The sequence below is a fragment of the Epinephelus moara genome, chromosome 24 (genome assembly GCF_006386435.1).
Source record: "Epinephelus moara isolate mb chromosome 24, YSFRI_EMoa_1.0, whole genome shotgun sequence".
NCBI classification, from domain to species: Eukaryota; Metazoa; Chordata; class Actinopteri; order Perciformes; family Serranidae; genus Epinephelus; species Epinephelus moara.
In genome coordinates, this window is record NC_065529.1 from 10,663,849 (window position 1) to 10,690,988 (window position 27,140).

The 27,140-nt window shown below is 41.8% G+C and overlaps 2 protein-coding genes across 2 annotated transcripts; both read right to left on the reverse strand.

Annotated features, from left to right (window-relative positions):
- Positions 1-4,245: 4,245 nt before the first annotated feature.
- Positions 4,246-6,379, reverse strand: LOC126385370 (P2Y purinoceptor 1-like). Its single transcript, XM_050036944.1, has one exon. The coding sequence runs from the start codon at positions 6,262-6,264 to the stop codon at positions 5,245-5,247; it is 1,020 nt and encodes a 339-aa protein (XP_049892901.1). The 5' UTR covers positions 6,265-6,379; the 3' UTR covers positions 4,246-5,244.
- A 3,597-nt stretch (positions 6,380-9,976) lies between these two features.
- LOC126385479 (CCN family member 5-like) lies at positions 9,977-26,342 on the reverse strand. Its single transcript, XM_050037211.1, has 6 exons — positions 26,333-26,342; positions 26,179-26,291; positions 21,662-21,878; positions 17,759-18,007; positions 15,903-16,135; positions 9,977-10,264 (listed from the first exon to the last, which is right to left on the reverse strand). The coding sequence occupies exons 1-6, from the start codon at positions 26,340-26,342 to the stop codon at positions 9,977-9,979; spliced, it is 1,110 nt and encodes a 369-aa protein (XP_049893168.1).
- Between the last annotated feature and the right edge of the window lie 798 nt (positions 26,343-27,140).

Below are 27,140 nucleotides of genomic sequence, written 5' to 3' on the forward strand. Positions count from 1 at the left end.
AGCCGTCACAATCTTGCTTAGGAGCCAGAGATGAAAGGGTGAAGCTGTGGAGGAGCGAGGGGTGGATCAATCCCATAGACTGTGGCGAAACCTCGCAGACAGTCTGTCACTCAAACCCCACCCTTAAATATGCGTAACTTGATAAAATGTAAACGGGTGAGCAATAAGGAGCGACGGCACATGTACTAACAGGAACTAAGAAACTAGATCATATTTCTCCTGTTTTAGCTTCTCTGCACTGGCTCCCTGTAAAATCCAGAATTGAATTTAAAATCCTACTGTTAACTTATAAAGCTCTAAATGGTCAGGCTCCGTCATATCTTAGAGAGCTCATAGTGCCCTGTTATCCACATTTAAGACTAGACTTAAGACTTTCCTCTTTGATAAAGCTTATAGTTAGGGCTGGCTCAGGCTTGCCTTGTACCAGCCCCTAGTTAGGCTGACTTAGGCCTAGTCTGCCGGGGGACCTCCTATAATACACCGGGCACCTTCTCTCCTTCTCTCTCTCTCTCTCTCTCTCCTTTGCTAACACCCATGTCTTGCTACTGCATCTCGCTAACTCGGCTTCTTCTCCAGAGCCTTTGTGCTCCACTGTCTCGCAGGTTAACTCATATCGCAGCGGTGCCTGGATAGTGTGACGTGTGTGGTTGTGCTGCTGCCGTGGTCCTGCCAGATGCCTCCTGCTGCTGCTGTTATCATTAGTCATTAGTCATACTTCTACTGTTATTATACACATATGACTATTGTCACATATACTATCAGATATTAATATATACTTTCAACATATTGTACCACAATAGCTGTAATTAGAATTATAATATTATTACTCTAATGAATGTTGTTATAAGCTACTGTCATTACTGTCTGTCCTGCATCTCTCTCTGTCTCTGTCTCCCCTTCTGTCTCATTGTGTCATACGGATTACTGTTAATTTATCATGTTGATCTGTTCTGTACGACATCTATTGCACGTCTGTCCGTCCTGGAAGAGGGATCCCTCCTCAGTTGCTCTTCCTGAGGTTTCTACCATTTTTTTTTCCCTGTTTAAGGGTTTTTTTGGGGAGTTTTTCCTTATCCACTGCGAGGGTACTAAGGACAGAGGGATGTCGTATGCTGTAAAGCCCTGTGAGGCAAATTGTGATTTGTGATATTAGTCTTTATAAATAAAATTGATTGATTGATTGAATAATAATAATAAAAAGAAACACCCCCTGTAAACTTGTCATGAATGTTGAAATTAACTATAGAGACCAAAACTGTTTTTGTAGCAGGCTGTAAACATGTTTATTTCTGCTGTAAAGTTGGACATTTTAACATGGGGGTTTGACTTGCTCTTGGAGCCAGCCTCAAGTGGTCATTAGAGGAACTGCAGTTTTTGGCACTGCAGCATTGGCTTCATTTTTCAGCCTCAGAGGTTGCCGCTTGTTCTGAAATGCCCAACAGGTACTCCCTTGCTGCCATACTCTTGTTTTCCTCAGTTGTACCTACATTTAAGTACCAGTAGGAACTGTTAAATTGTATTGGTACCTGATTCATAACATTTAATTACACTGTAAATCACTGGCTGTATTATAAAGTTTTACCAAATTAGATTTAAAAAATGGCAGAATACATTTACTATTACCACAGCTGCTAAAGAAAAAACCTTGACTTTTTGAACCTAGACTCACTTTCACATTTTACTGACACATTGTAACCAGGGCATTACAGAGAGGTACAAAGACTTTTGATGAGGACAGGCACAGGCAGTAGCTCCAGCTTCCTGAAATTCTCTCGGTAGTTTGTGATTTAGCACAGAGTAGATACATATCTCCTGCATAGCTGAGCAGCCACAGGATTCAACATGCATCTTAAGTCCAGATGCAAAGATCTTTTTTGTAAAAAAAATAAAAAAAATAAATAAAATGATACAATAAGATAAAATAAAATAAAATAGAATAAAAATAAAAAGAGCATATTTAGCAGGTTTCATGGGTGTGATAGCAAACCTTCAAAGCAACCATACCAACATGATCATTCATGCAGTTGCTTTTTACATTCATCAAATAATCTGCTGGTTAGAAAAAATCCCTGATGCTCAGTTGCAACACCTACATTTAGAAAATGGTCATCACATGTAATGTATGACTGTATGTATCATTAACAGCATTAAGAAAAAGGAAAGTTTTTTTGTTTGTTTGTTTGTTTTTATGCAGTGGGCCAGATATTATTTGTCATCCCTACCTTTTAAGCTACTTTTTCTAAGCCATACAATATGTAATATATACAGGCAAGGGTGTAGTTTTGTTTCAGTACTGGGGGAAAACATCTAAAACAGGAGGTCTGGGGGTCCTCTGACTGAGTGTCAAAAAACTTAATTTGCTCCTTTTCTGCACAAATTTATTGCGTGATAATGAATCAATTCTGTCAAAGTCCTCTTCATGTTTTACTGGGGGACACAAATGCACATGTCTCCTGTCCCCTGTGTCCTCCTCAAAGAGGTTATACAGAGTTCACTGGATATCTACTGGTGTTATCTATGGATGATGCATTTGTAAACTATTTAAATTCTAATCAATAGAAAATTAATAGGCAAATATTTTGACAGACAACAAATTGTTTAAAGGTCCAGTATGTACGATTTCGGAGGATTTAGTTGAATCTAGCAGAGAGGATTGCAAATTGCAACCAGCTGAAACTTCTCCTAGTTAGAATTCCTTCATTGTTCATGGTTCAGGAGGTTTTTGCCAGGAGCTGAATTTTTAACAGAGGTCTACTCCTCTCCAAAACAAATGGACCAGGTGATTAAAACCAGTAAAAACACTGAATAAAGCAGTTTCACATTACTAATCAATGCTTCACTGTTCACTGTTCAGCAACACTGTTCAGCTTGTTGCAGTTAACTCGCTTGCCCAGCACTTGCTAATGTGTGCCCACATTTCATCTGATAACTTAATGTGTGCTCACCTTATTTCTGATCCACATGTTCAGGAAGTATTTAACCATGAGCCAAATTATCTGCAGAGGTCTCTTCTGCTCCAAAACAAACCAACCGGAGGCCTGTACTATGAAACCAGTTCAGCTTTGCCAGGACATCTTTTCTTTGTCTGGATTGACAAACCCGTCACATTGGCCATCTGGATAACCGGTACTACAAAGCTGATTATCAACTTAGTTTGGTCAACTCTGGGTTTTCCTATCCAGCCACAAGTGCGTTCATGTGGAAGAGGTGGGGTATTAATTGCAAGTGACATAATCAGAACCATGAATGAAATAGGCTGTGTCATATGATTTGCGATGAAATGATAGTGTCTGGGATTGCGAGACAGTGAAATGGCAGTGGTATGAGTTGTTTTGTGTTGTTTTTATATGTCGCCTTGATTATTGTAATGCCATTACAAACTGCCATTACAAAATGACAGACCATTCAGAATGCTGCTGCCAGGGTTTTACAAAAACTAAAGAGAGACTGCTTTACATAACCTATATTGGCTCCCAGTATCTTTTAGAACTGATTTTTAAGTCCTTCTGTTCCATTCCTTTAAGTGACCCCACATGCCCTGTATGGAGGCCTCTGCATTTGTTATGTCTCTCTACTAATTTATTCAGGGTTTTTTTTCTTTAATTTGTTCCCTGTTTGATGGGGGGAAAATTAAAGGAAAAGCCTGAATGAAAGAGCGGCAAAGTAAATCAAATGTAAATGCTTCCATGCCCCAGGGCTCACTGAGTGGTTTGTGAAGTGTGAAAATGTCATGAATAAAATGTAAGAGCATGTACGACAATGCTTTCTGCCACCATCACCAGAACACCAAATCATATTAATTTTTATCTTCAAATTTAAAAAAAAAAGAAAGTTTTTTCTTTCCATGAGCTGTACTCAGGAGTCTTTTGAAAAGAGCCCAGACTCTCAGTGAGATTATCTGATGAAATAAAGATTGTATTTATAAATGAGGGAATATATTGTGGAAATTTTGGGAAAGACCACTGCGCTCAAACCTCTGGGTGCGTTGTCCAAAAAGACCCCTTCAATGAATCAAAAAAATGGGGAGGTGTGCGATCCCCATTTTTTTTATTCATTTAAGGAATATATTGTAGAGGAATGGTGTTCATCCTGTGCAGAGTTCCACGAGACCCAGAACAGCACTGAAGACTGAAGCTGTTCTGGGTCTCGTGGTGGCATGAATGCATACTACGACACCTCATGTTGTTTTTTTCTCTTCATTTGTCATCAGCCATATACATATTACACACACAGCGGCCAGTTTATTAGGTACACCTTCCTATAACTAATGCACTCTAATACAACAGTCAGTGAGGGTCCTGTAGCAGCTGTTGTGTTAGACTGCATTGATTTTGTAGGTGGACCTCTCAGTTTCACCTCACACAGTAAATAATCAGGAATAATGCTCCAATAATAAAGTATATACAGTATCTAACATGTGACATTCTGCATAATGAGTACTTTAATTTGTGATATTTGAGTACATGTTGTTGATAATACTTCTGTAGTTTTATTTAAGTAAACATTTGAACATGCATGACTTTTACTTGCAATGAATAAGCTTTTTACAGGGTGACATTAGTACTAGTTTTTAGTATTTTTTTTCTCAGTTTTTTCATATCCCAGCACTGACATCACTGTTGCAGCTCCTGATTAAATCCATGTATTTTGTCTCAACAAAGTTGCACTACAAGAGCTGTGGGGTGACACTGACAGTAAAATACGCCTCAGTTCAAAAACCTTTACGGACTGAGTCTTTGTTACACATACCACGGAAAATAGAAACCACTGCCAAGTCTATCAAACACTTTATCTGTAACAGTGCAAAGGTAGTGCAATATATGACACATTATACACAATTCCCTGGCAATGCTTAAGCACAATACATGGAGTGAACTGTTCCTGCAATGCACAGTCAGAAAGCAATCACAGGACACAAACACAGTAGTGCAAAAACATTAGCAGCACCTTGATACAACACTGATGACTTGATGCAATAAATTAGTGCATTACATGAGATGCGAAATCGATATTAAGTTGCAAATAGCAAGATCTGTCTGTTGTAATAATGTCCAGCAGATACAGAGACAATCCTCCAGCAGGTCATTTGATTTTCTCTCTGATAATTGGCTTAATATCCTGCAAATCATCGGTTATTGTACCATTATTGTACTTTGTTTCCGGAGATGTGGGAGTCCTGGCAGTGCATGACACGCAGGGAATCAGCCGCACGGAAGTGTGTCTCTGGTGAACCGACTGTGCGTCTTATCCTTTCATCAGGTCCGAGTTATCGTGAGTCTCTTGCGGCGAGTCCGCTTCCACGGGTTTGCGATAAATGACTGCGCCTCTCAGGCCGGCCAGAGACAGCCGGGCCCGCATGTTGAGCCGATGAAGCTTCATTAGGAACTCATCATTTCCTACAATATAAATCAGCGGGTTTATTGCGCTGTTTAGACAAGCCAGGCATCTGCCGATCTGGTGCGCAATGTAGATGCCGCGGAAACTGGTGTAGCAAATCCCATCTAATTTTGAAATCCTGGTGCTCAGATTAACATTTCGAAACACGTGGTAGGGGATAAAACAGATGGAGAACAGCATCACCAGAATCACGACCAATTTCAAACACCGCTGCTTCAGCAGAGGGTTGATGTTGGCTTTTTTGGAGAGAACCACAACAACGTGTCCATAACACACCAAAATGATCAGCAGTGGTATGGCAAACCCTGTGACAGTCCAGCCGATGCTGTATGGCAGGTAGCGTCTAATCAGGTCGTCCGACGTGGTGTCGAAACATGAGTTTGGGTGTTTTAAGTCAGTCTTGTCGAAAAACAAATCAGGGAGGATCTGGATAATGACGAAAAGCCAGACCAGGGTGCTTATGGCCAGCGAGTGGCGGCTAGTGATTTTCCCCATCACTTTCATGGGGTGCACGATGCCCAGGTACCTGTAGATGCTGATACAGGTGAGGAAGCCGATGCTGCCATAAAGGTTAAGGTTGAAGCAGAAGCGGGTCACCTTGCAGAAAGGCTGGCCGAACGGCCAGTGGCTGCTGCGTGCGTAATAGTACACGAGGAACGGCAGGGTGAACAGGTACAGCAGGTCCGCCACCCCCAGGTTGAACATGAAGATGTTAATGCTTCCGATTTTGTTCCAGCTGTAGTACACACTCCTCAGCCCCCAGATGTTTGACAGCGTCCCGACAGCAAACACAGTGATGAAGACGGGCGGCAGAAAGGCGTGCGTAAAATCCAGGTTGATGCTCTCGCAGGTGATATTTAAAAACATCTCTTCGGCTCTCGCTGGTTTAAAATGTCCCTTTTATCCAATCTGAACTTATCCACAAAAATAAATCAGTAACCAGTGGCCCCGACTCACTCTTATCAAACATCTCCTCTGGAAACTACTTGTGCGTCGTGCAAAGCAATGCTTAAGTGAATACGAAAACAGGAAGATGCCCGCCCACTTCCTAGTCTAGTGGATGATGTGACACGCATGAAGAGGCATGCTGACATTCTTGAATATAGAAAACAAAACTAACAAATCAACATTACAGTCATTTACAGAGAACGAATCAAAGGATTTATTCCCGTAAAATGATTTACATCACTACCTGTCGTGACAGAATAGGTCGTACGTGCCCATAACTGTTTCATAAATTACTCGTTTATATTGAAAGATTAAAATTAAGCTCATAAAAAACCACGTGGGCTTATTACTGGCAAAATATCAGAATGAGTTACTGGGGATTTGGCCCTCGATGTTGCAGCACTCACACACTCCTTCCGTCTTGTCAAACACTGGTTATGTAATAACTTCAGAACAAGGTGGATATGTGTAAACATTTAAATCAAATGCAGATAAATAAATGCCATTCCCATGCATACAAAATTAGAGTCAATTTGAGTTAACATTTATTTATCAGTTTAGCAGTGTTTTCAATGAAACAAACAACAGTTCTCTTATTGAACGCAATAAAATCAATCAAATCTGATCTTTTTGAGATAAATTGAAAATACATCCTAACATTTGCAAATGAATACTGTATAGTATTCAAAAAAGTGTACTAAGATATTTGAATTTGTATATTTTAAAATATGCTTATAATGTGTAATAATAACTATTTAATATAAATCTATTACCATCTAAAATTCTCAAATCAGTGTGCAGCTATCTGTTAGTTTTGTCCAACGTTTGGCTAACTCAGGTTAGCAGATCTTGGCACCAAGATAACTCTTACTGTACTGAAGGGGCTGAAGAAACAGCAAAGTGGATGTTTGCGTGTTCATTCTGGAGACATGAAAGCTAATGGGGGTTACGGTTCAATATCCAGGGCTCATTCTGAGTTGTATGCGTCTGCCTGGCTGTCAGTCAGTGTCACTGTCAAGCAATGAGAACATCTCTATGGTGGCTGCTCTATGCAATACAGAGCAACAACAGCATTGTCCATTTAGTCTGGAGGTTGTTTTTATGAAATCAAAACTCAATCTGTATATTTTTCTTGTACCATTCAGGGCTGGACTGGCCATCTGGAGTACCAAGCACTTTCCAACTGGGCCAATGTGACCTTAGGGACAACACAACTGTCTTTTTTTTTTTTTTTGACCAGCCAAAACACAGGTAGATCTGCCTATTGGTTTGTTTTCTTAATTGACACTGGGCTGACCCAATCACATCTTTAAACCCCTCCCTCTTTGGGCTCAGCAGAATCATTAAACAGCATCTGCCAAAAAAATAAAGAAAAACGGCAAGAAAATCAACCAAAAAAAGGGAGATGCAGTGAAATTGCAGGCCAAACAAAGACTTTAATCTGTGCTATTCAGACCTTTTTAGTGACTAGTTGCTTAGAGAGTTTGGTCTCGCTCCGAAGTGGTTGAAATCCGGCGCTTGGGCAGTGACTTGCAGCGTCATAAACAATGAAAAAAGGCGTCCTTTAAAGTCAGCATAATACGCTGCTGGTTGCGGTTATAGTTTAACGGCACCTGGCGACATCAGGGGGAAGTGCGGCGGGATAAGGATGAAAGTTAAGGAGGCTAAAATGTGAGTGGGGTGGGTGGGAGAGGTGGTGGATGGGTCCAACAAACACAGACTTTCACCTGAGAGAGTGGTGTTCGTGTCCCAAAAGATTCTAAAGCCAAATCCTGTTCTTTTTTCCTAAACCTAACCTTGTGATTTTGTTGCCTAAACCCAACCATGTGTGTTTGTTGTTGAAGAAAAAAAAAGTCAATTTGCGGTGTTGTACCGACGTAGTGCATTTATTTTGAAAGAGACTGTATGCAAACATTGAATTTCTTTATATTCATGTAACAAATATACAAATGTCAATTAGATGGTAATCTGCATGAGAAATTCAGAAAAAGAAAATCGGTTATGATAATTATCCGCTTATAGTGATCAATTTGACCCAGACGGAAGAGATCACTATAAGTGGTTTCCACTGTGTGTATATATATATATACACATATATATATAGAGATATATATATGTGTATATATATATATATACATATTTTCTATGCGGCTATTAAAGTAAAAAATACAGCGCACGTGTGTAAATTAACAGTCCCTTTATTCCAAAAGTCGTAAAGAAAGCAAGGGAAGAACATTCAATAAAGCCCTGGAGGGGGGGAGTGGATGCACCCAGTTAAAGAGTACCCACCCGGACGGGACGCTCTAAAACTAAAGCGAGCACGCCCGTAAGGAGGCAGGGATCATTTCATCGGTCAACAATAAACCTGCCGTTCTATTGGTTGGGGGATTTTGACAGAGTTGTTACACAAAAAAATCCAAGCACAAGGCAGAAAGCAGAGCCGAAATTCCACGAGCGCACAGAAGCAGCTTGAGCGCAAGGAGAAGAGCTGAAGCTGGAGCAGGAAATCTGTGCAAGCAACATTGTATCTGAGTGCGAGCACACAGTTTGAGCAGAAACAGAGTAGATCTAAGCACAAGCAGAGGCTATTTGAGTGCGAGGACAGGGTTTTGAGGGACAATATTACAAAATCTGAACGTCTGAAACAGATGTATCTAGTTTCGTATGTTAAAAGAGTATAAATGAGCCTTAAGCTGTTAACGCCTTCCATTCCCCAATGTTGCTCTCCTCAAAGCCACCAGACTTCACTAAAAAAAAAAAGTAACTTTGCCAATTGAACACAGGAGCTGCTGGTTTATTGGTGAATCAGAGCTAGCTCCTTTAAATGCCAAAGTCACACAATAGCACAAACTAACTGATGGAGGCAGCAGTGGACCTGCAGCTCCTGTGTTCTGCGCTGTTAAATAACTGTTTTTCTTAACGCAGTCTGGCTTTGAAGAGGGCGATAGATTCCCGTCTGCAATTGCTGCCTAACTGCAAGATAAAGCAGTAAAAATACTCTCAATATAGCTTACACTTAAACTGATATGATTTTTTAGGTGGCTAAAATATGTTTTGTGGCTGACCCTGTCCACAGCAGTACATTGATAAGCTTCCATGACGGTATTCCTGTCTGCGTCTCCAAACTAGAGGTGTGCCAACTGACATCTCTTGTATGTAATACACTGATAATAGATAGGTACCTCATATAACCCAACTTCAGAAGATCCAAACTATCCCTTTACGCATGGTGGCCGCCACCTGTGTAGGGGTTGACATATTCACTAATCTCAGTATAAATTTGAGTTTGCCAAAGAATGGACAGGATTCATTCAAGATGGTGACATGAGAATTTGTGGGAACATAGAGATTTAAAAAATTATGGTAAAATGTGAATGTGGTTACCTTTTGCTTGTTCAATAATCTATATAGAGATTACAGCATAGATTTTAGTACATATTTTCAAATGTGTGAGCTCATGTATTTGCACATCTGGATCCTTTATTCTCAAGTGCTATTGTTGAATGTCAGGTTTCCCATCCTGATTGTAATTTTTCTGCCATTTTGAAACACTGGCTCAACACCCATGTGTGGTCACTTTCCTCACAGATGGGACCGGCCCATCCTTCTTTTAGCTGGATGCACATGCACCTCACAGCCAGGGCAGGGCACTACGGGCAGCTGTGGCTGGGGACTGGCGGCAGTAGGAGATGCTGCAGGAGCAGGACTCAATCATCATCACCTGCTGCAGGGTGAGCATGCCTTGGGGGCACCGGAAAACCATCTGCACAGTCCTGGTGTGGGAGGGGCTGCAGCAGCGTCCCTCCAGACAGGTCAAGGCACAGAACCTGGGATGGTAGGCTCTGGTGCTCCAGCAGCCCTGATGTTCAAGCTGAATGGACAGAGGTGATATGTAGCTGCTCTCGCACACTCCCGAACCCTGGAATACACAGTGACAAGCAAAATTGTAGTAGTTATGTGATTATGTTTCCAGTGATGTGTAGTTATGTGTAGGTTGGAATGGGGACCATTCGTATCCTGGTTTATGGCAAAAAATTTGTAAAATGTGTTCTAACGTACTGGTAAAGGTATAATATTCCATTATATCACTTTTCATTAGAGTGTTATTGAAATCAAGCCTCACCCCTTTTCACCTCTAAGCCAATCACAAGCCACCAGCATATCTCAGCAGGCTCAGTCAAGAGAGTCTAACCGCAGACCTACTGCTTTGGGACCTCAGGTTAGCAGTTGAAAATGTTTACACTTTTTGTGTGGCATTTTTTTCACCAAGGGCAGAAGTTTTACAAAGTCAGATCCAACCTAATGTTCACATTAGTGGCCTTATCTTTACCCCATAGTGATAGTCCTGTTGTATCCCGTGATACCTCTGTGTTTCAGTTTTTTTTTTTTCAGAGGATGAATTATAAAAGTTGGTGGTTGCTGGGCCTATACACCACCCCTTCCACCCACCCCACTTGGACCTCTGCTCCCTTAACTTAAGTTGTCCAGCCGCGTTTCATCCTGACATTGAGTATCATGCCAATGTGAAAGGACAGCTTTTTAGTCGGTGTCTGGCGCCAAAAGTCACTGACCAAGTGTCGCTATTCGATGACTTCAGAGTGAGACCGGGTGTCTGACTTCTCTCCAATATAATGGAACTAGATGGAACTCGGCTTGTGGTGCTCAAAAAAATACATTTGATAAATTCAACAGCAGATTGATTGATTGATTGATTGATTGATTGATTGATTGATTGATTGATTGATTGATTGAAAGAATATCGTTCCTACAGGAACCTGCTCACAACAAGGTCTGTGTGCAACAAAGACATTGCTGCTGAGTTTTTCAAATGCATAAGTGCCATGGGCTAAATGTATGAGCACCATCCACTTTCATTATATTGGAGAGAAGGCAGACGTCTCTACAGCCAATATCTCCAACACTTGATAACTCACAGCAAAACTTTCTAAATTGATAAACAGCACTACAGCCAAGAGGAAAAATATGTATATTTGATTTTGGGGTGAACTGTCCCTTTAATGTAAAAAAGAAAGTCTGCTAACAGAGTGTGCACCTCAGGCCTTAGGACACTACTTTCTTCCCATAGGATTGAAGACCTGAGGTCCCCATGAGGTATACATTTGAACCCTTCTCATACTGGCTTGTGAGACTGGATTTTTTTTTCACGGCATTGATTTAGTGTTAAGATAGACTGCTGACTACTATGGTGATTTCATAATAACTCTGTCAGTATTGTTGTTCCATAGATGTTAACCAGGAGAATCAGATGCTGGTGAGAGTATAAAGATAGAGAGTTTTGGACCTTTCCTTGTGGCATTTTAGCTAACAGGAGCTAGCTGACAGTGACCTGACTTGTATTTAGTGACATTAATGATTGCTGCATTCTCACTGCAGTGTTCCACTGAGCCATGCCAGTGTGCCAAGCTTGGAATGCAGCTTTACATGTTATGGCAGTTCAGAAAACACCAGTATGATTAAGAACAATGTAGCAATTATAGTTCCAGGGCCCTAATGTGTATGCTGACTAACACAGCAGAAACAAACATGTTTACAGCCTGGTACAAAAACAGTTTTGGTCTTTATAGCTAATTTCAGCATTCATGACAACTGTATTGGGGTGAATTATTTCATAACCCACCCATTTACATTTTATTAAGGCTTACAGTTACATATAAGGGTGTGGCCTCTTTGAGTTGTCTGTGAGGTGTCGCTACAGTCTATGAGTCAGACTGATCGCTCGCTCATCCACAGCTTCACCCTTTCCTCCAAATATGTTCACTTCTGGCTCCAAAAATTGAAGACGGTGACGGCTGAAATGCCAAACTTGAGACTTCAAAACGGGAGTTCACATACCATACCAAGTCATGGTAGCTATGTCTCTTATTTTTATACAATGCTTATAACCTCTACCTGTGCTTTTCCTGCTATACGTCTAGAGGTGACAGGTCATTTTATACACCTGCTAGCAACAGACAAAAGAGTGGTTTTATTGATACTGAGTTATTTAGAAATTAATATAATTTGGATAAATGCATGATATAAAAATCCTCTGTGTTGTTTTTTACCATTAATATATAATTAATGGTCAGTGGCTGATAGAGTAGATTTAAAATGGTGTTTTGGTTGCGCTTGGCTCGAGAGGCTGTTGTTATTGGGAAGGGATGGTACCTGGTCAAGAACAGGCTTTAAGTATTTCTAACATCTCTCTGAGATGATTCCCAAACATGAACACAGCACAACAATAACCCCTTTTACACTGCCTGTTCAAGGTGGGAATATCACTTCATTATGTTGCCTTGCCATTCTGTATGAAAGGTATGATAGCGGAATTGTGTGTGTGTGTGTGTGAGCACACGTGTGAGGTTTTGACGTTTTATGTGTAAGACCCTCCGTGGGAGAGTAGCTGGTAGCAGCTAGCAGCTAACTCAGAAGAATAAAAGTGGCTGAAAATGTCAGCAAATTGGGAAAAAAATTAAGTCCGGGAGCTCCTTATCCTCTGTAAATGAGTGTTGTTATCATATTATGTCATGGTTAAAGTTTAGGAAGTGTTGCTGACATGTGTGTTATATGTCACACTAGAGGCCGACACTGTTTCATTCTGTGATGCCAGCATGCTGTCTGAAATCACACACATTTGTGGCATCATGCCGCTGTTGTTTGGTTCTGTATAAAAATGTAAAGGCGGCATGAAGAAGGGAATTTGTAGCGGCTCTATAGTGCCATCTCTGTGTAAAAAGGGCTACAGAGATTGGTGACTGGCCTTACTCTGCAAACCAAACAAAACATATTTTTGGACCAAACAGTTCTGTGGACTCCCTGGTAGAAATAGATCACTGGGGAGCTCCCCTGGGAACAACATACCCTCAGGGGCTTTTACTCTGTTTACATTTGCACAGCCAGTAGGGTCACTGAGGTGACATGGTGTAAGCCGTCCAGCAGTTGGTATAGTAATGTCACTTTTGCAGAGTCAAGGACCTACTCTAAAACAGGAGTTTAAAAAAACCATCCATCCATCCATCCATCCATCCATCCATCCATCCATCCATCCATTTTCATCAGCTTATTCGGGGCAGGGTCGCGGGGGCAGCAGGCTGAGCAAAGCACCCCGGACATCCCTCTCCCCAGCAACGCTTTCCAGCTCCTCCTGGGGGACTCAAAGGCATTCCCAGGCCAGACAAGATATGTAATGCTTCCAGCATGTTCTGGGTCTACCCCGGGGCCTCTTACCAGTGGGACGTGCCCGGGACACCTCCAGCGGGAGGCGCACATGAGGCATCCTGGTCAGATGCCTGAACCACTTCAACTGACACCTTTCAATGCGAAGGAGCTGCGGCTGTACTCAGAGCTCCCTCTGGACGTTCGAGCTCCTCACCCTATCTCTAACTGGGGATTCCCACCAAAAGCTTCACGGTGACCTGCAGGCACTCTGGTCGCTCTGACATCACCCACACTGCCAGCTTGCAGCAGCCAAAGGGTCCCTTTTACACTGCCTACACTGCTTTACATGTGTCCATCTAGGCTGACCAGCTGTGCACTTTACAAGGATGAACAAATATGCTATCATTTATGTCTTCACTATGTATTATTCATGACTTCCATTACACAATTAAAATAATGCTAATAAACCCAGTCATATAGCCTTTATGAGTCTTTTATTATTATGATTTTACCCTCCTGTTGGCATGTAGGACCATTGAGAAATGTAATTGGTGGTAAATAGGCGGGAGCTTATTTGGAGGGAAAAAAGCGTAGCCTATATAGCATGCACATCTTCGGTTTCCTCTTTCACCATGGATCGCACTTTTGGAAGCCTGCTTTATATTGCATTGGCGTATTTGCTGAGGAAATGCAGGGCCCGGAGCCGTTGGTCCGTCTGGGTCCACAGAGTCCTGCAAATCCGGTCTGCAATTAGCTGCTGCTTCGGCGGCGGTGCTGCTTATTTGCATAAAGTTCAGCTTTTCTCAACATCTACTTGACGCTCTGGTCGCTGGCATCGCGCCAACGCCCCTGATGCCCTTCGTCGCCAGCGTGCATTGAAAATGAATGGCTGCCGGCTGCTTATGATGCTCATGAAGCTTTTGGTGGGAATCCACGGTAAGGCTGAGCCCAGCCACCCCACGGAGGAGACTCCGCTTGTATTCGCAGTCTCATTCTTTTGGTCCCTACCCAGAGCTCATGACCATAGGTGAGGGTTGGGACGTGGATAGACCAGTAAATCATCTGCAAAAAGCAGAGATGCAATTCTGAGGTCCCCAAACTAGACCCCTTCCTTCCCCCCGGCTGCACCTCGAGATCCTGTCCATGAAAATCACAAACAGGATTGGCGACAAAGGACAACCTTGGCTGGGGCCAACACCCACCGAGAACATGTTTGACTTTACACCACAGCTCTCACTTTGGTCATACAGGGACTGGATGGCTCATAGCAGTGAGCCCGGCCCCTCGTACTCCCACAGTACCCCCCACAAGACTCCCCGAGGGACATGGTCATACGCCTTCTCCACAAAGCACATATAGACTGGATAGGCAAACTCCAACGACCCCTCCAGCAGCCTCACAAGGGTAAAGAGGTGGCCCACTGTTCCACGGCCAGGACGGAATCCGCATTGCTCCTCCTGAATCTGAGGTTCGACAATCAGTCGGAGCCTCCTTTCCAGCACCCTGGAGTAAAGTTTACCCAGGAGGCTGAGCAGTGTGAACCCCGATAGTTGGAGCACACCCTCCGGTGTAGTTTAAATGTCCCTCAAAATGGTGTCAATCAATCAATCAATGAATTTTATTTATCAAGCCCAATATCACAAATCACAATTTGCCTCACAGGGCTTTACAGCATACGACATCCCTCTGTCCTTTGGACCCTCGCAGCATCCTAAGGTGCTCCTAGTTTTTTTGTGGGCCACAATAAAAAAAGGGGTTCTTAGAAACACTAAAAAGTTCCTCGGGTCTAAAAACACCTATAACTACCCATACTGACAGCACATACAAAAAGGAAACTGAAAGGTATGTGCCCAGCCAGATTATCACCTGTGTTAAACTGTGTTGGAAATTTCATATAGCACATAATGTCAGATGGAAAGATTGTACCTAAAAAAAGCCACTATATAAGTCAAAATGTATGCTTTGAAAAAAGCCTACTGAGAACAGCTCTGTCATTGCAAGTGCCATACAAAACTCTGAGGAAAATGCCACTATGGAATAAAAAAGAAAAAGACATTTTAAACACAGAAAGGACATAAATTAAAATTAAAAGCTCAAAAATACCAATGAGGAAATAAAGTTTTACAAGTTATTGAATTATTTCTCTCTTGCACAGTATTTTACTGTATTTTCAGATGATTATTACTTTTGTAATGTCCACATTTATATGACATTTTTGAGTTTTATATAGTCCAAGATAAAATTATGTGGATGTCAAAATGGTGCACAGAGGCAGCTCAGAAAAGCAGTACACCACCAAAAGCATTTATAAATTCGACATTGGGTTGAACCTTACTTTGGAAGGTGTTATCAAGTGTTTGATGACTTGAACTGGTTAATGTGTGTTGTTATGCACTGACCAGCTGCAGCCTTCGGAGCCCCGGCAGCAGAGTCTGGCATGGCCTGACCTGGCACAGTCTGGTCTCAGTCTGCAAGCGACAAGCCCAGTTCCTGTTTGTGGTGCGGGTGGAGACACCTGGACCACAGCTGTGGGAGCAGGGGCTCCAGTCTGAGGTCCTCTCAATACAGTTGAAGACAGAGCCAAACGCCGGGTTGGGCAGCCCACCCCCGTTGTCCTGTCGCGCCTGCTCTGCTGGAAAGAAACAGAGAAGAGGAAAATATTTGCTGCATGCATCAAGCTGAAAGTTGTTTGAGGTGGACAGCTTTGATGAGAGCTTATGAGTCAGAAAATTCAGCACATATGCAGTCTGAAATGTTGTAAACTGCTACTCAGGCGAGGTCAGTTTGCTAAGAATAGTGCTCACAGATGTTTCACACAGATGTTTGATCTTCCTGACACCTCTTCTGAATTGAAATCTGTTTATTTCCTCATAGCCCAAAAGCGCCCTGAACCATTCTGGTAGATGACTGAAAGCCCATGTGTCCAAACACCTGCTTACTGAATTTAAAAGCAGCTTCTAATGCCTCACAGAAAATAGCTGAAAATGATCCAAATGCTTCAGTGTTTTAGATGGTAGCAATGTGCCTCTGCATTTTTTAAAGCAGTTGTATTTGATGGGATAGGCAGAGATCTGGAAAAAAAAAAGGCATATTTTGAAAATACACCCTAATCCTGCAGCTCTCCCCTCTCTGTCCTAAGCCCTCCCCCCACCAGATGACCACAGGCTTCATACAGTAACCCACTGTTTCCCATAAAGTGATTTATTTAATCTAATGTCATTGTAGAGTTGTACGCGGCTCATTCACTCAGCCCCTTCTTTCCCCACTGTCTCTATCTGTTTATCAGACCACAAATAAAACAACAATTACCTAGCTAGCCACTCCATCGTCCCTCCGCCTTACTCCCCACCGTTGTGGACTGCTTCCCCAGGAGGAGAACAGGCAGCAGCTTCAATGGGCAGATGAGCAGCTTGATTTCAGCCAGCACAAACCCCTCAGTGCCAGATGACACAGTGGGTCTAACTTGTCTAACAGCAGCTACAGAAAGTTAGCTGATTTGGCAAGGAGTCAGGGTTGTCCGTTCCCTGGTGCTGGGGTTTGTGCTGGCTGGATTCAGGTTACCGCGGCTCTGTCGCCAGAGCTGCTGCCCGCCCTCTTTCCAGCAAGTTGGTGTGTAGTAGCGGGGAGTGAGGGGGAGGATACACTGTAATTTGGACCCTAGCTAACATTAGCTACATAAACGTGCAGTCGGAACTGCAGCTGTAAGGCTTTGACTCTGGTTAGCAGAAGGCCAAACTGAAAGCAACATTTTCTCTACATTTCTGAAACACTTCACTGATATTCACACTTGTGTTGTTTATTGTCAAACTCTCTTTCAGACTCTTTTGATAAGTCTGTCTTCCTTTTGTGGATTGCTTTGCAGTGTAGGCAATTCTTGCCAATGCTGGCAGGAGTCTCCCTCACTGAATCGAGTTTCATCATCTGAAGGGGCATGTACACATATCTGCATTTGCAGAACTGGCAACAGGAATGCCATCTTTCTGAAATGACCTGTGATTGTCCAAAGGCTCACGTCTAGATTTTCTAAAGCCTGAAAACAGGGCCAAGAGGAATCTAGTTTTCTCTAAGTTCACTTCAATTACAATATGCTCAAAGTTTAATATGGGATTTTTGCCCACTGATGCCAAAACTAAACTGCCTATCTGAGCATTAACAGCCAGACATGTTCTTGTAGTTGATATTCTGATAATTTAACCACTGTTGATATGTGTTTCCAGCCATCTTTTTTGGTCTTGTTGATCATCAACCCCATTACCTGTTGATGGATTTGAGGAAATGCTGTTGTCAAGGCCATCACACACCCACTCTTTGCAGCAGCGCCCTGGCAGTCGCACCAGCTGAGGGCTGGGGCATCTATCAGTGGGCCTCTGCAGATCATCGCTGCAAAGGGGCACGCATGTCACACCTCCCCCCAGGCAGTGGCAGAGCTGGGCACAGGAAGGTTGAAATACTTGTCCGTCCTCCAGCCTCCTGCCATTCATCTCACAGCCCAGCTCGTTACGACCTGATCACAGGAAAGGGAGGGGGAGAGGAGGTAATGTGATAAGTGGGGAAAAGTACAAGGCTTCCTACATCACTTCTGTGCCAAGAATGAGGTGAGTTATGTGCAACATGTGCAGACAAATAACCTGCAGCTGGAAACATGCTACTCAGTCAGAATTCTTAGGTATATGCAGCAGTGCTTTAGGGAAATTGAGTCACTGGTCTTTTTTAATAAGTACCTGATAACAGAAAAAAAAGTTACCTGCTGTAATCACATGATGCAGTGGAATTGATTGCGTAAAGTAGAGTAGAAAGGATATGCATCTTATTCCTATCATGATGAAGGGCAGCAGTAACTGGTAGCTGTAGTGGTTGCCTAGTAGTCTATCAGTGATAGTAGTTGCAGCCAATACTTTATAATACTGTGATAGTACTAGTGTTGACAACTGCCTCAGGTTGCGTGTCCCGTATTGTCATTACATTATTCAAAGACTTTTAAGTTACTCTCTTATAAGACTTGGAGAGGCAACAAATTCTCACATTTAAGAACCCTGATGTGCATGTACCTTTACTCGTCGCAACCTAAAATACTTAGAAAGCACACACAAAATCCATTCCTTAAAAACACTCTTACAGTCTGGCATGAAGCCCACAGCTTTTTAAATAACACTCCTAAACTTTCTTGTTTCACACCTATCTGGGGAAATGAAAACTTTAATCCAGGAAGGCGCGACATGGGATTCAAACTCTGGATGGAAAGAGGACTGTGCAAAATAAAAGATCTGTACAATGAAGGTACTCTAATGTCATTCAAACAATTGGGAGATAAATTTGACATACCTGGGAAGCACCACTTTAAATACATGCAATTAAGGAGCTTCATATATTCCCAAATTAAAACCACCTCGGAACCCTCACTGTCTACCATCGAGCAGCTCACGGTAAATCACTTGCATGACAGAGGTCAGATGACAATGTATTATGGGATATTGTTAGCAGGATCTAAAGAAAACTCTCTTTCATATTTATGTGCATGGAAAAATGATCTTCATATAGACATCTCTGTAGAGGATTGGGAGGAGACTTGTCTTCTGGCCCAAACTCAAACTATTAATACAAGATGCAAACTGTTACAGTATAAATGGTTGCTCAGGACCTATATCACACCTGTCAAACTACACCATTTTAATCCCAATATTCCCGACTGTTGCATCAAATGTACTGAAGAAGTTGGTACCCTGCTACATTGTATGTGGAGCTGTCGAGATATTCTGGAGAGAGGTTCTTGAACTAATCTCCAAGCTGACATGAAGTGTTATTCCTATTGAAGCCAAGATATGTTTGTTGCACATATACCCTGAGGATTTCCCAGCAACTGTAAAGGATCGTAAGCTAATTAATTTCTGTTTGTTACAAGCCAAACGTATGATTGCTTTAAAATGGAAGGAGACACAGAGACCCACTTCTACTCAATGGATTACAGAGATGTCATCAAACTTGGCACTGGAAAAACTGACTTACATGGCAAGAGGGAAAATTAAGGATTTTTACAAAATGTGGTCTTCTTTCTTAATCTTTATGAACGATCTAAATGTGCAAATGCCTGGAGTTGGACAAGGACTGATGCCACTACCATCACAATAACTTGTTGCACAGCTATAGTATTATTGTTGTGAAGAAGGGAGAGAGAAAAGGAGAATGACCGAACTATATACTTGTGATTTAAACATTGATTTAGGAATATATGTATGTATGTGTGTGTGCATATTGAGGTTCATGGAAATGTATGTGAGCATGTAGGTACGTATATGCACATATACTATTATTATTATTATTATTATTATTATTATTACTATTATGAAGAATATCATTTTATGTACCAAGGATCTTATGTTATCGAGGGTGGGGGGATGGGGGTGTTTTATGTTTATGTATGTCTGTTTGCAAAAATGGAAAATCAATAAATAAAGTGTGGGGAAAAAAAAATTTAAGAACCCTGAACCATCAAATGTTTGATATATACAAAATGACCATTTGCATAGCAATTATTCATCCTGTGTTATGTTGAGTTTGTTAAAAAACTTTTGTCTTTCTTGCATGCACAGCAGGCTCCCAGGTGAAAGTCCCAGGTCTGTTGGGCCCATCTACCTCCCCTCCCACCTGCCCTATCGGGACTTTCCAGCTTCTAATATTACATAATTACTGGCAGTGTTAAGAACTGACCTGTAGAGAAGAAGCTTATCATACTGCCACGAGAGGTGCCGTCCAACCTACCGGCAGTTTATCATAACACAGCGAAAGGTGTCGCCTGGCCTTGTAACAAACTGACGCCCCCAGCAGCGTATCTGCCGTAATCTGCGTATCTGCTGCAAAAAGTGGCTTTTGGCATCGGTGTCTGACGTTGAAATCACAGACAAAGTGGCAGTATTTGACAACTTTGGAATGAGAACGAGTTGTTCAAACACACAACTTCCACTCAGGAGACTGGTGTTTGTTTCCCGTATGAAACCAAAAGTCAACTTCAGTTTTTTTAACCACGCAACATCGTTACTGGCATAAGTCACGGGACATAGTCGTCGAGTGACATACTCATTAAGTTACTGTAACAAATATAGTTATTTAAATCCAAACCATGATGTTTTTTTTTTATTTAACCAAGTAGCTTTGTTGCCTAACCCTAGAATAGTCTTGGTGATGAAACCTATGTTTCCTGTGAAGCTGGGAATTTATTTTGAAGGACACTGTAGCATGTAATGACCAGAAATCGACGTGGAAACTGACACGTCCAAAACTGATGCCAGAGGGGTAAGTACAGAGTCATAGTTTAAGTATAGCCCACAGCGGGAACGTGCCGCCTGGCATGCTACTCGTCCATGTGTCACATTGTGTATGCAGAAGAATTCTAAATTGTAAATGGATCTTTTGCAATAGTTTTGCTGATGTTAAACGTGGTCCCCATTTATTTTAATTCATCAAGAATTTTCTCTATTTTTGTATTCTTTGTTCAAGGTGATAGGCTGCTCTCACAAACTCTTGTATGTTTTCCTTCGAAAAGTAATGTACCCAAATTCGTACATATCCCACATATTTTGAATGGCTGCGATCACATGCCCAATGCGCTGATGGCAGTAAACAAGACAGCGACCCCAAGTGGTGTTGTAGGGACACAGGTTGGGGTGGTGGATAGGTCACAAAAACCCAGACTTTCCCCTGGAGTTGTGTTTGGAAATATGTACTTTGAGTGAACTTTGAGTCATTTTAGGGTACATACATTCCATGTTTCTTTTTCTAAACCTAATCTCTTTAACTTTATGTTAATTACATAAGTGTACAATAAGGATGTAATGTCATTTGTAGGGCGCTAACTTGTAAGATATACAAACTATTGAATATATATTGAGAATACATTGACTGTGGAGACATGCAAGAAAAACGCTTTCTTCACAAATTCAGCCTAACACAGTTGAATAATTGATATACAAACAATCATTTTGTGGGTATTCCTTTAAACAATTAATGATAAGACATGAAAGGTAGAAACATTTGCTATAGTAGTAATGACGATGAATGTAGTATTAGAGTAGTGGCAAAGCAGTTGCAGTTTTGTCAGTGTCCGTAGTACTTGCAACTCTAATCCAAAGAAATCTGTTTCAGCATGACTGTCTTCTTTTCGCACCGACACACTGTCCCGGCCCTCCAGGGAAGCTGGCGCTGTAATCACACTGCAGCCCTCGGGGGGTGTCACAGGGAAGCCGGTCGGTGCAGGCCTCGCCCTCCTGCCTAGCGCACACCTGGCAGCACCCGCAGCTGTCAAACATCAGAGGAACGCCAACAGGGCAGCGCAGCACGGTGGGTGGGCACTGACATGGCCCAGTACACAGTTGGCACCACACCTAAAGTGAGAGTTACAAGAGAGAGAGTTCAGAGTTTTGCATTGTGCACATGTTGCTCACGATGCAGCACTTCAAGGCTGACTGTTAAATTTAAATCACGACATGTGTCAGAGCCAGGTCCCAGAATGTTTTCAAGGGACAGCCCCATGTAAACCACTGGGTGCTACTTTTAGGTAATGGTATCATGATGACATAATCAGATATTTCCAGTGCATCTCTGACGAATCATGCCAGGCATCATCAAACAGTCCCCATGATCACTGGTGCTGCCTTTTCCAAAATGATATCATTAGTTTCCGCTCACATTTTTTTTATTTTGACTTTTTTTTTTTTGTTTTTTTGTTTTTTTTTCTTAGTGTTTTGCCTTTATTTGATAGTACAACTTTACTGTGAAAGGAGGAGAGAGGGGATGACATGCAGCAAAGGGCTGCAGGTTAGAATTAAACCTGTGGCCCCTGCAGCAAAGACATAGCCTTTGTACATGGGACGCTCGCTCTAACAGGCGAGCTACTGGGCGCCCCTTCTTCTCACCTTGTTATGAAGAGGGAGCTTTTACTTATCAACCATTATCATGAAAGATTAGTTACATCACAGAAGTGGTTCTGACATCACAATCAAGGCAGTAATTCTAATATATACTGAATAAAAATTTAAATGCAACACTTTTGATTTCTCTTCAATTTTGGTTGCAAATTTCTTAAAGATCAACTTGAGGCAGAATTTTTTGTTTTACTACATATTGAAGTAATCAAAAATACGAATATCATCAGTCACTTCACAAAATGTTTTTGTACTGTTAAAGGGATAGTTTTTTTTTTTTAAACTGGGGTTGTATGGGGTATTTATCCGTAGACTGTATAATACATACAGTAGCTGTCAGTCAGGAGAAGAAGGCTGGAGAGCCACCACAGAAGCGAAGTAATATGTTGCGTATTTTAGCCTCCTAAAAAAAAAAATCAATATCAGGCCATGTGTTTGTTAAATTGAGAGTATTTTCAGCGCTTTACCTTTCCGTCAGACAGCCCGTTTCAATGGGAAAGCTGTTAACAGCCTCAGTTCCCCATCTATGCTCTCGTCAAAGCCACCAGACTCCACTGACAAAAAACATATTTTTAGCGCACCAAACACAGGAGCTGCTGGTCTTCCACTGACTCAATCAGTTAGTTAGTTAGTGTTATTGTGTGACTTTGGTGAGTCCGAACTGACCCATTTTAAATGCCAAAGTCACACAATAACACAAACTAACTTTGAGGCCAGCAGCTCCTGTGTTCAACAATATTAAATCACTGTTTTTCTCATCAGAGTCTGGCTTTGAAGAGAGCAATACAATGGCTTAATTTCCCTCTGGAAATTGTTGTCAGATGTAGAGGTAAAGTAGTAAAAATACTCTCAATATAGTGTATGCTTAAACTGATACTGATTTTCTTAGGTGACTAAAATACATTTTGTTGCTGACCCCTCCACAGCAGTACATTGTTTAGCTTCCATGTCAGACTCCAGCCTGCTCCTCCAAACTGGGGGTGTGCTGACTGACATCTACTGTATGTGATATACTGTCTATGGATAAAGTAACTCATAAAACCCCACTTCAAAAAACACTGAACTATCCCTTTAACACTCCTGAACCTGGCTTCCTGCTGTTTGTACAATTTGTTGAGCATGCTGTGGTGCAGCAGCAAGTTTTACTTTTTACCACAAAAAAACAGAACACACAGGAAGAGGCCCTGTATATCAGGCCAAGTTGGTTCATATCAGGTAAAGATGTTACACAACAGGCACATGGTGGTAATCACATGTTGTTACCATGACTGAAAAGAAGTTGGTATAACTGGTTTAAGAAATACACTTTTCAGGCATATATCTGGAGTAGTTAAGTGTAAGTCTGTATGCTGTAATAATCTTCTATTGAACTCATTGTGAGTCAACTGTATTACTGTGCAGCTCTACACACAGGTTGATACATGTGACAGTAGTGTAAGTTGTTTCAGGTTAAGGTCATACATTCATTTTTCATTTTCTGTAACCGCTTGTCCTGTTGGGGGCCAGGGGGGGCCTGACTGCTTTGACTAATGTGTCATTGGAATGGAACAAAAAGCTGTTGTACAACACTTGCCAGTGTGGCTTCAGTCAGCTTTCACTTTCAGAGTTTTGCATTGTGCACATGTTGCTCACGATGCAGAGGGGATGACATGCAGCAAAGGGCTGCAGGTTAGAATTAAACCTGTGGCCCCTGCAGCAAAGACATAGCCTTTGTACATGGGACACTCGCTCTAACAGGCAAGCTACTGGGCGCCCCTTCTTCTCACCTTGTTATGAAGAGGGAGCTTTTACTTATCAACCATTATCATGAAAGATTAGTTACATCACAGAAGTGGTTCTGACATCACAATCAAGGCAGTAATTCTAATATATACTGAATAAAAATTTAAATGCAACACTTTGGATTTCTCTTCAATTTTGGTTGCAAATTTCTTAAAGATCAACTTGAGGCAGAATTACTTTTAGGTAATGGTATCATGATGACATTATCAGATATTTCCAGTGTGTCAGTTTCCTGCTTCCTGCCAGCTTTAGCATGAGAGGGGGAGAGAGAGAAGATGACATGCAGCAAAGGGCTACAGGTTGGAATTAAACCTGTGGCCCCTGCAGCAAAGACATAGCCTTTGCAACACTTTTGGATTCTCTTAAATTTTAGTTGCAATTTTCATAAATCCGTGTCAGTGAGCACTTCTCCTTTTCTAAGATAATCCATCCACATGACAGGTGTGGCATATCCAACACATTCTCACGTTAAGTCATCACATATCGCTGCTTTGTCAGTGGCCTTTCACGTCTACAGATTACGTGCTAGGTATCCTCCTGTGGCTGCTTTTGACATTCCAGGATGCTGGAACGTCAACCAAAGCATATGGTTAGGTTTATAAAAAACGTCATGGTCTGCCTCTACATTCATACAGGAAGCAAACACCAGGCTCCTGGGTGAACGTCCGGGGTGTGTTGAATCCATCCACAACCACTCCCGTCCACCCTATCAGGACTTTCCAGGTCCTTATATTATGTCATCACCCGTAGTGATTCAATCTGACACCATCCAGCGGCGTATCATACTGCCGCAACAGGTGCTGCCTGGCCGACCAGCGGCCTACCATAACACTGTGAAAGGTTATGTCCGGCCATGTTACAAACTGACGTCGTCCAGCGGCATATCATACTGCTGGGAAAGGTGGCTATTGGTGTCAGGTGACATCGAAAGTACTGACAAAGTGGCGGTATTTGGTGACTTCAGAATGAGAACAGGTTGGCATATCAAGATGCTAAACAGCATCATCATACTTGCCAACATTGGGTTGTGAAAAATAGGGAGATTTTTTTCATCGGTGTATCGGCCCAAGGAACAAGGTTCCTTCGCAGGGTGTGCGTATAATTGTCGTCATTTCTTGCCTTGTATTTTAAGTGTATCCGATGTCTTGGTCCACTCTAAGCGGCAGGAGTGGGCCACCACATGTGGATCTATTTAACTAACATGTACTCACATACTGATGTTCATTAATGTGTACTGTCCCTTTCAAATAAATAAATAAAAAAAATAAATAAAGTGTAAACACTTTGATTTTAAGATCAAAAGATTAAAGGCCTGTGGTTGATTAACCTTAGATCTTTATTTTTTATTTCCCTGTCAAACATTTAGCTCATCACATGGGCATCAAAAATGTAACAAAACATCTCCTGTTAACACAGTTGTACAAAACAAAAAGCCAAATATCAATTATAACATGATATATGTCTACAACTACTTACTTTCACATAACATTATGTGCAAAAATAGAAATAAACAACAACAAAACATTATGTGCATGTTCATCAAAGGCCAGTAGTTTTGAGGAAAGATGGTAAAAATTCCCCTTGCAACTTCAACTACTGCTGTGATTCCCCTCAGTATGATTATTAATGGCAGTCCTTTGTTTTGCATTGCTGCCTCAAATAATCATTATCTATGTGATGATGAAAGCAACAGGGACACCCCCTGCCCAACCATCATCATAATAACATGGAAGCAAGCAGTCACATATTACACACACACGCACACACACATACACACACACACACACACACACACACACACACACACACACACACTATGCAGAGAACCGAGATTCTGTGACTATAATCAATGATCAATATCTTCAAATAGTTACATCACTGATGCAAACAGACGGAGGGACTGTTTTTGTGGCCAACGACATGACCTATCATTTTACGGAGAGGATATAAATATGTGTGTCATTTAGGCAGGACATACCTGTGTGATGATACACAGCAGCAAAGAGCAAAGCAGCTGAGTGTCTCTTCTCTCCATCTTCCTCACCTCTGCCTTCCGTGCTCCTTCTTTAGTCTCTCTCTCTTCTTCTTCTCCTTTGGAGAAGACTGTGGATGTGTTTATTAAAGCTGCCTACCTCCATTCATGTATATAGTCTAGGTTGTGAGGTCACAGGCGGTGGACTGCAAAGTAAATAGTTACTGAAGGAGAATAAAAACTCACAGGCCTATCTCCACATTTCTGCAGCAAAAGTTTTCCACTGCCACCCTGGATGTTCTGTATGTGCTGTATGCTGCTGAAAGGGGCCTAGTTTGCCAACAGATTTTGGGGTGGCTGATAAAATAGAGCTAAGTTGAATGCTATTATAGGCACAGTGTCAGTTTTCCTTTTCAAAGAAGAGACCTGAGGACTCTTTACCATGTCTTCGACCTGTTTCTTTGTCTCACTTAAACACTAACATTAACATCATCTCCTCCTCTCAATATTTCCACTGAGACAATTGTCTTGACCCAATACTTTAATGGAGTACCAGAGGTGGGACCAAGTCATTGTTTTTCAAGTCACAAGTAAGTCTTTGCACTCATGTCCCAAGTCAGGACTGACAAGCCCCAAGTCCTACACTTTTCGAGTCCTAAATGAATCACAATGTGCACCAAATGCAATGCCATTTTAACCACAGAGCAATTATATATTACAGTTTCAAATAGTATGAAAGGTTTTTAAAATGTATATTTCATTGTTGAAACCAAGCATCAACCTGAGGCTGAAAACTGAGGCTAACGTGAAGTGCCAAAAACTGCAGTTCCTCTAATGGCAACTTGGCTGGCTCCAAATCTGAGTTCATGTTAGTCCACCTCAATGTTAAAATGCCCAACTTTACAGCAGAAAGTATAATAATAATAATAATAATGGTAATAATAAGAATAAGAATGAGAATAAGAATA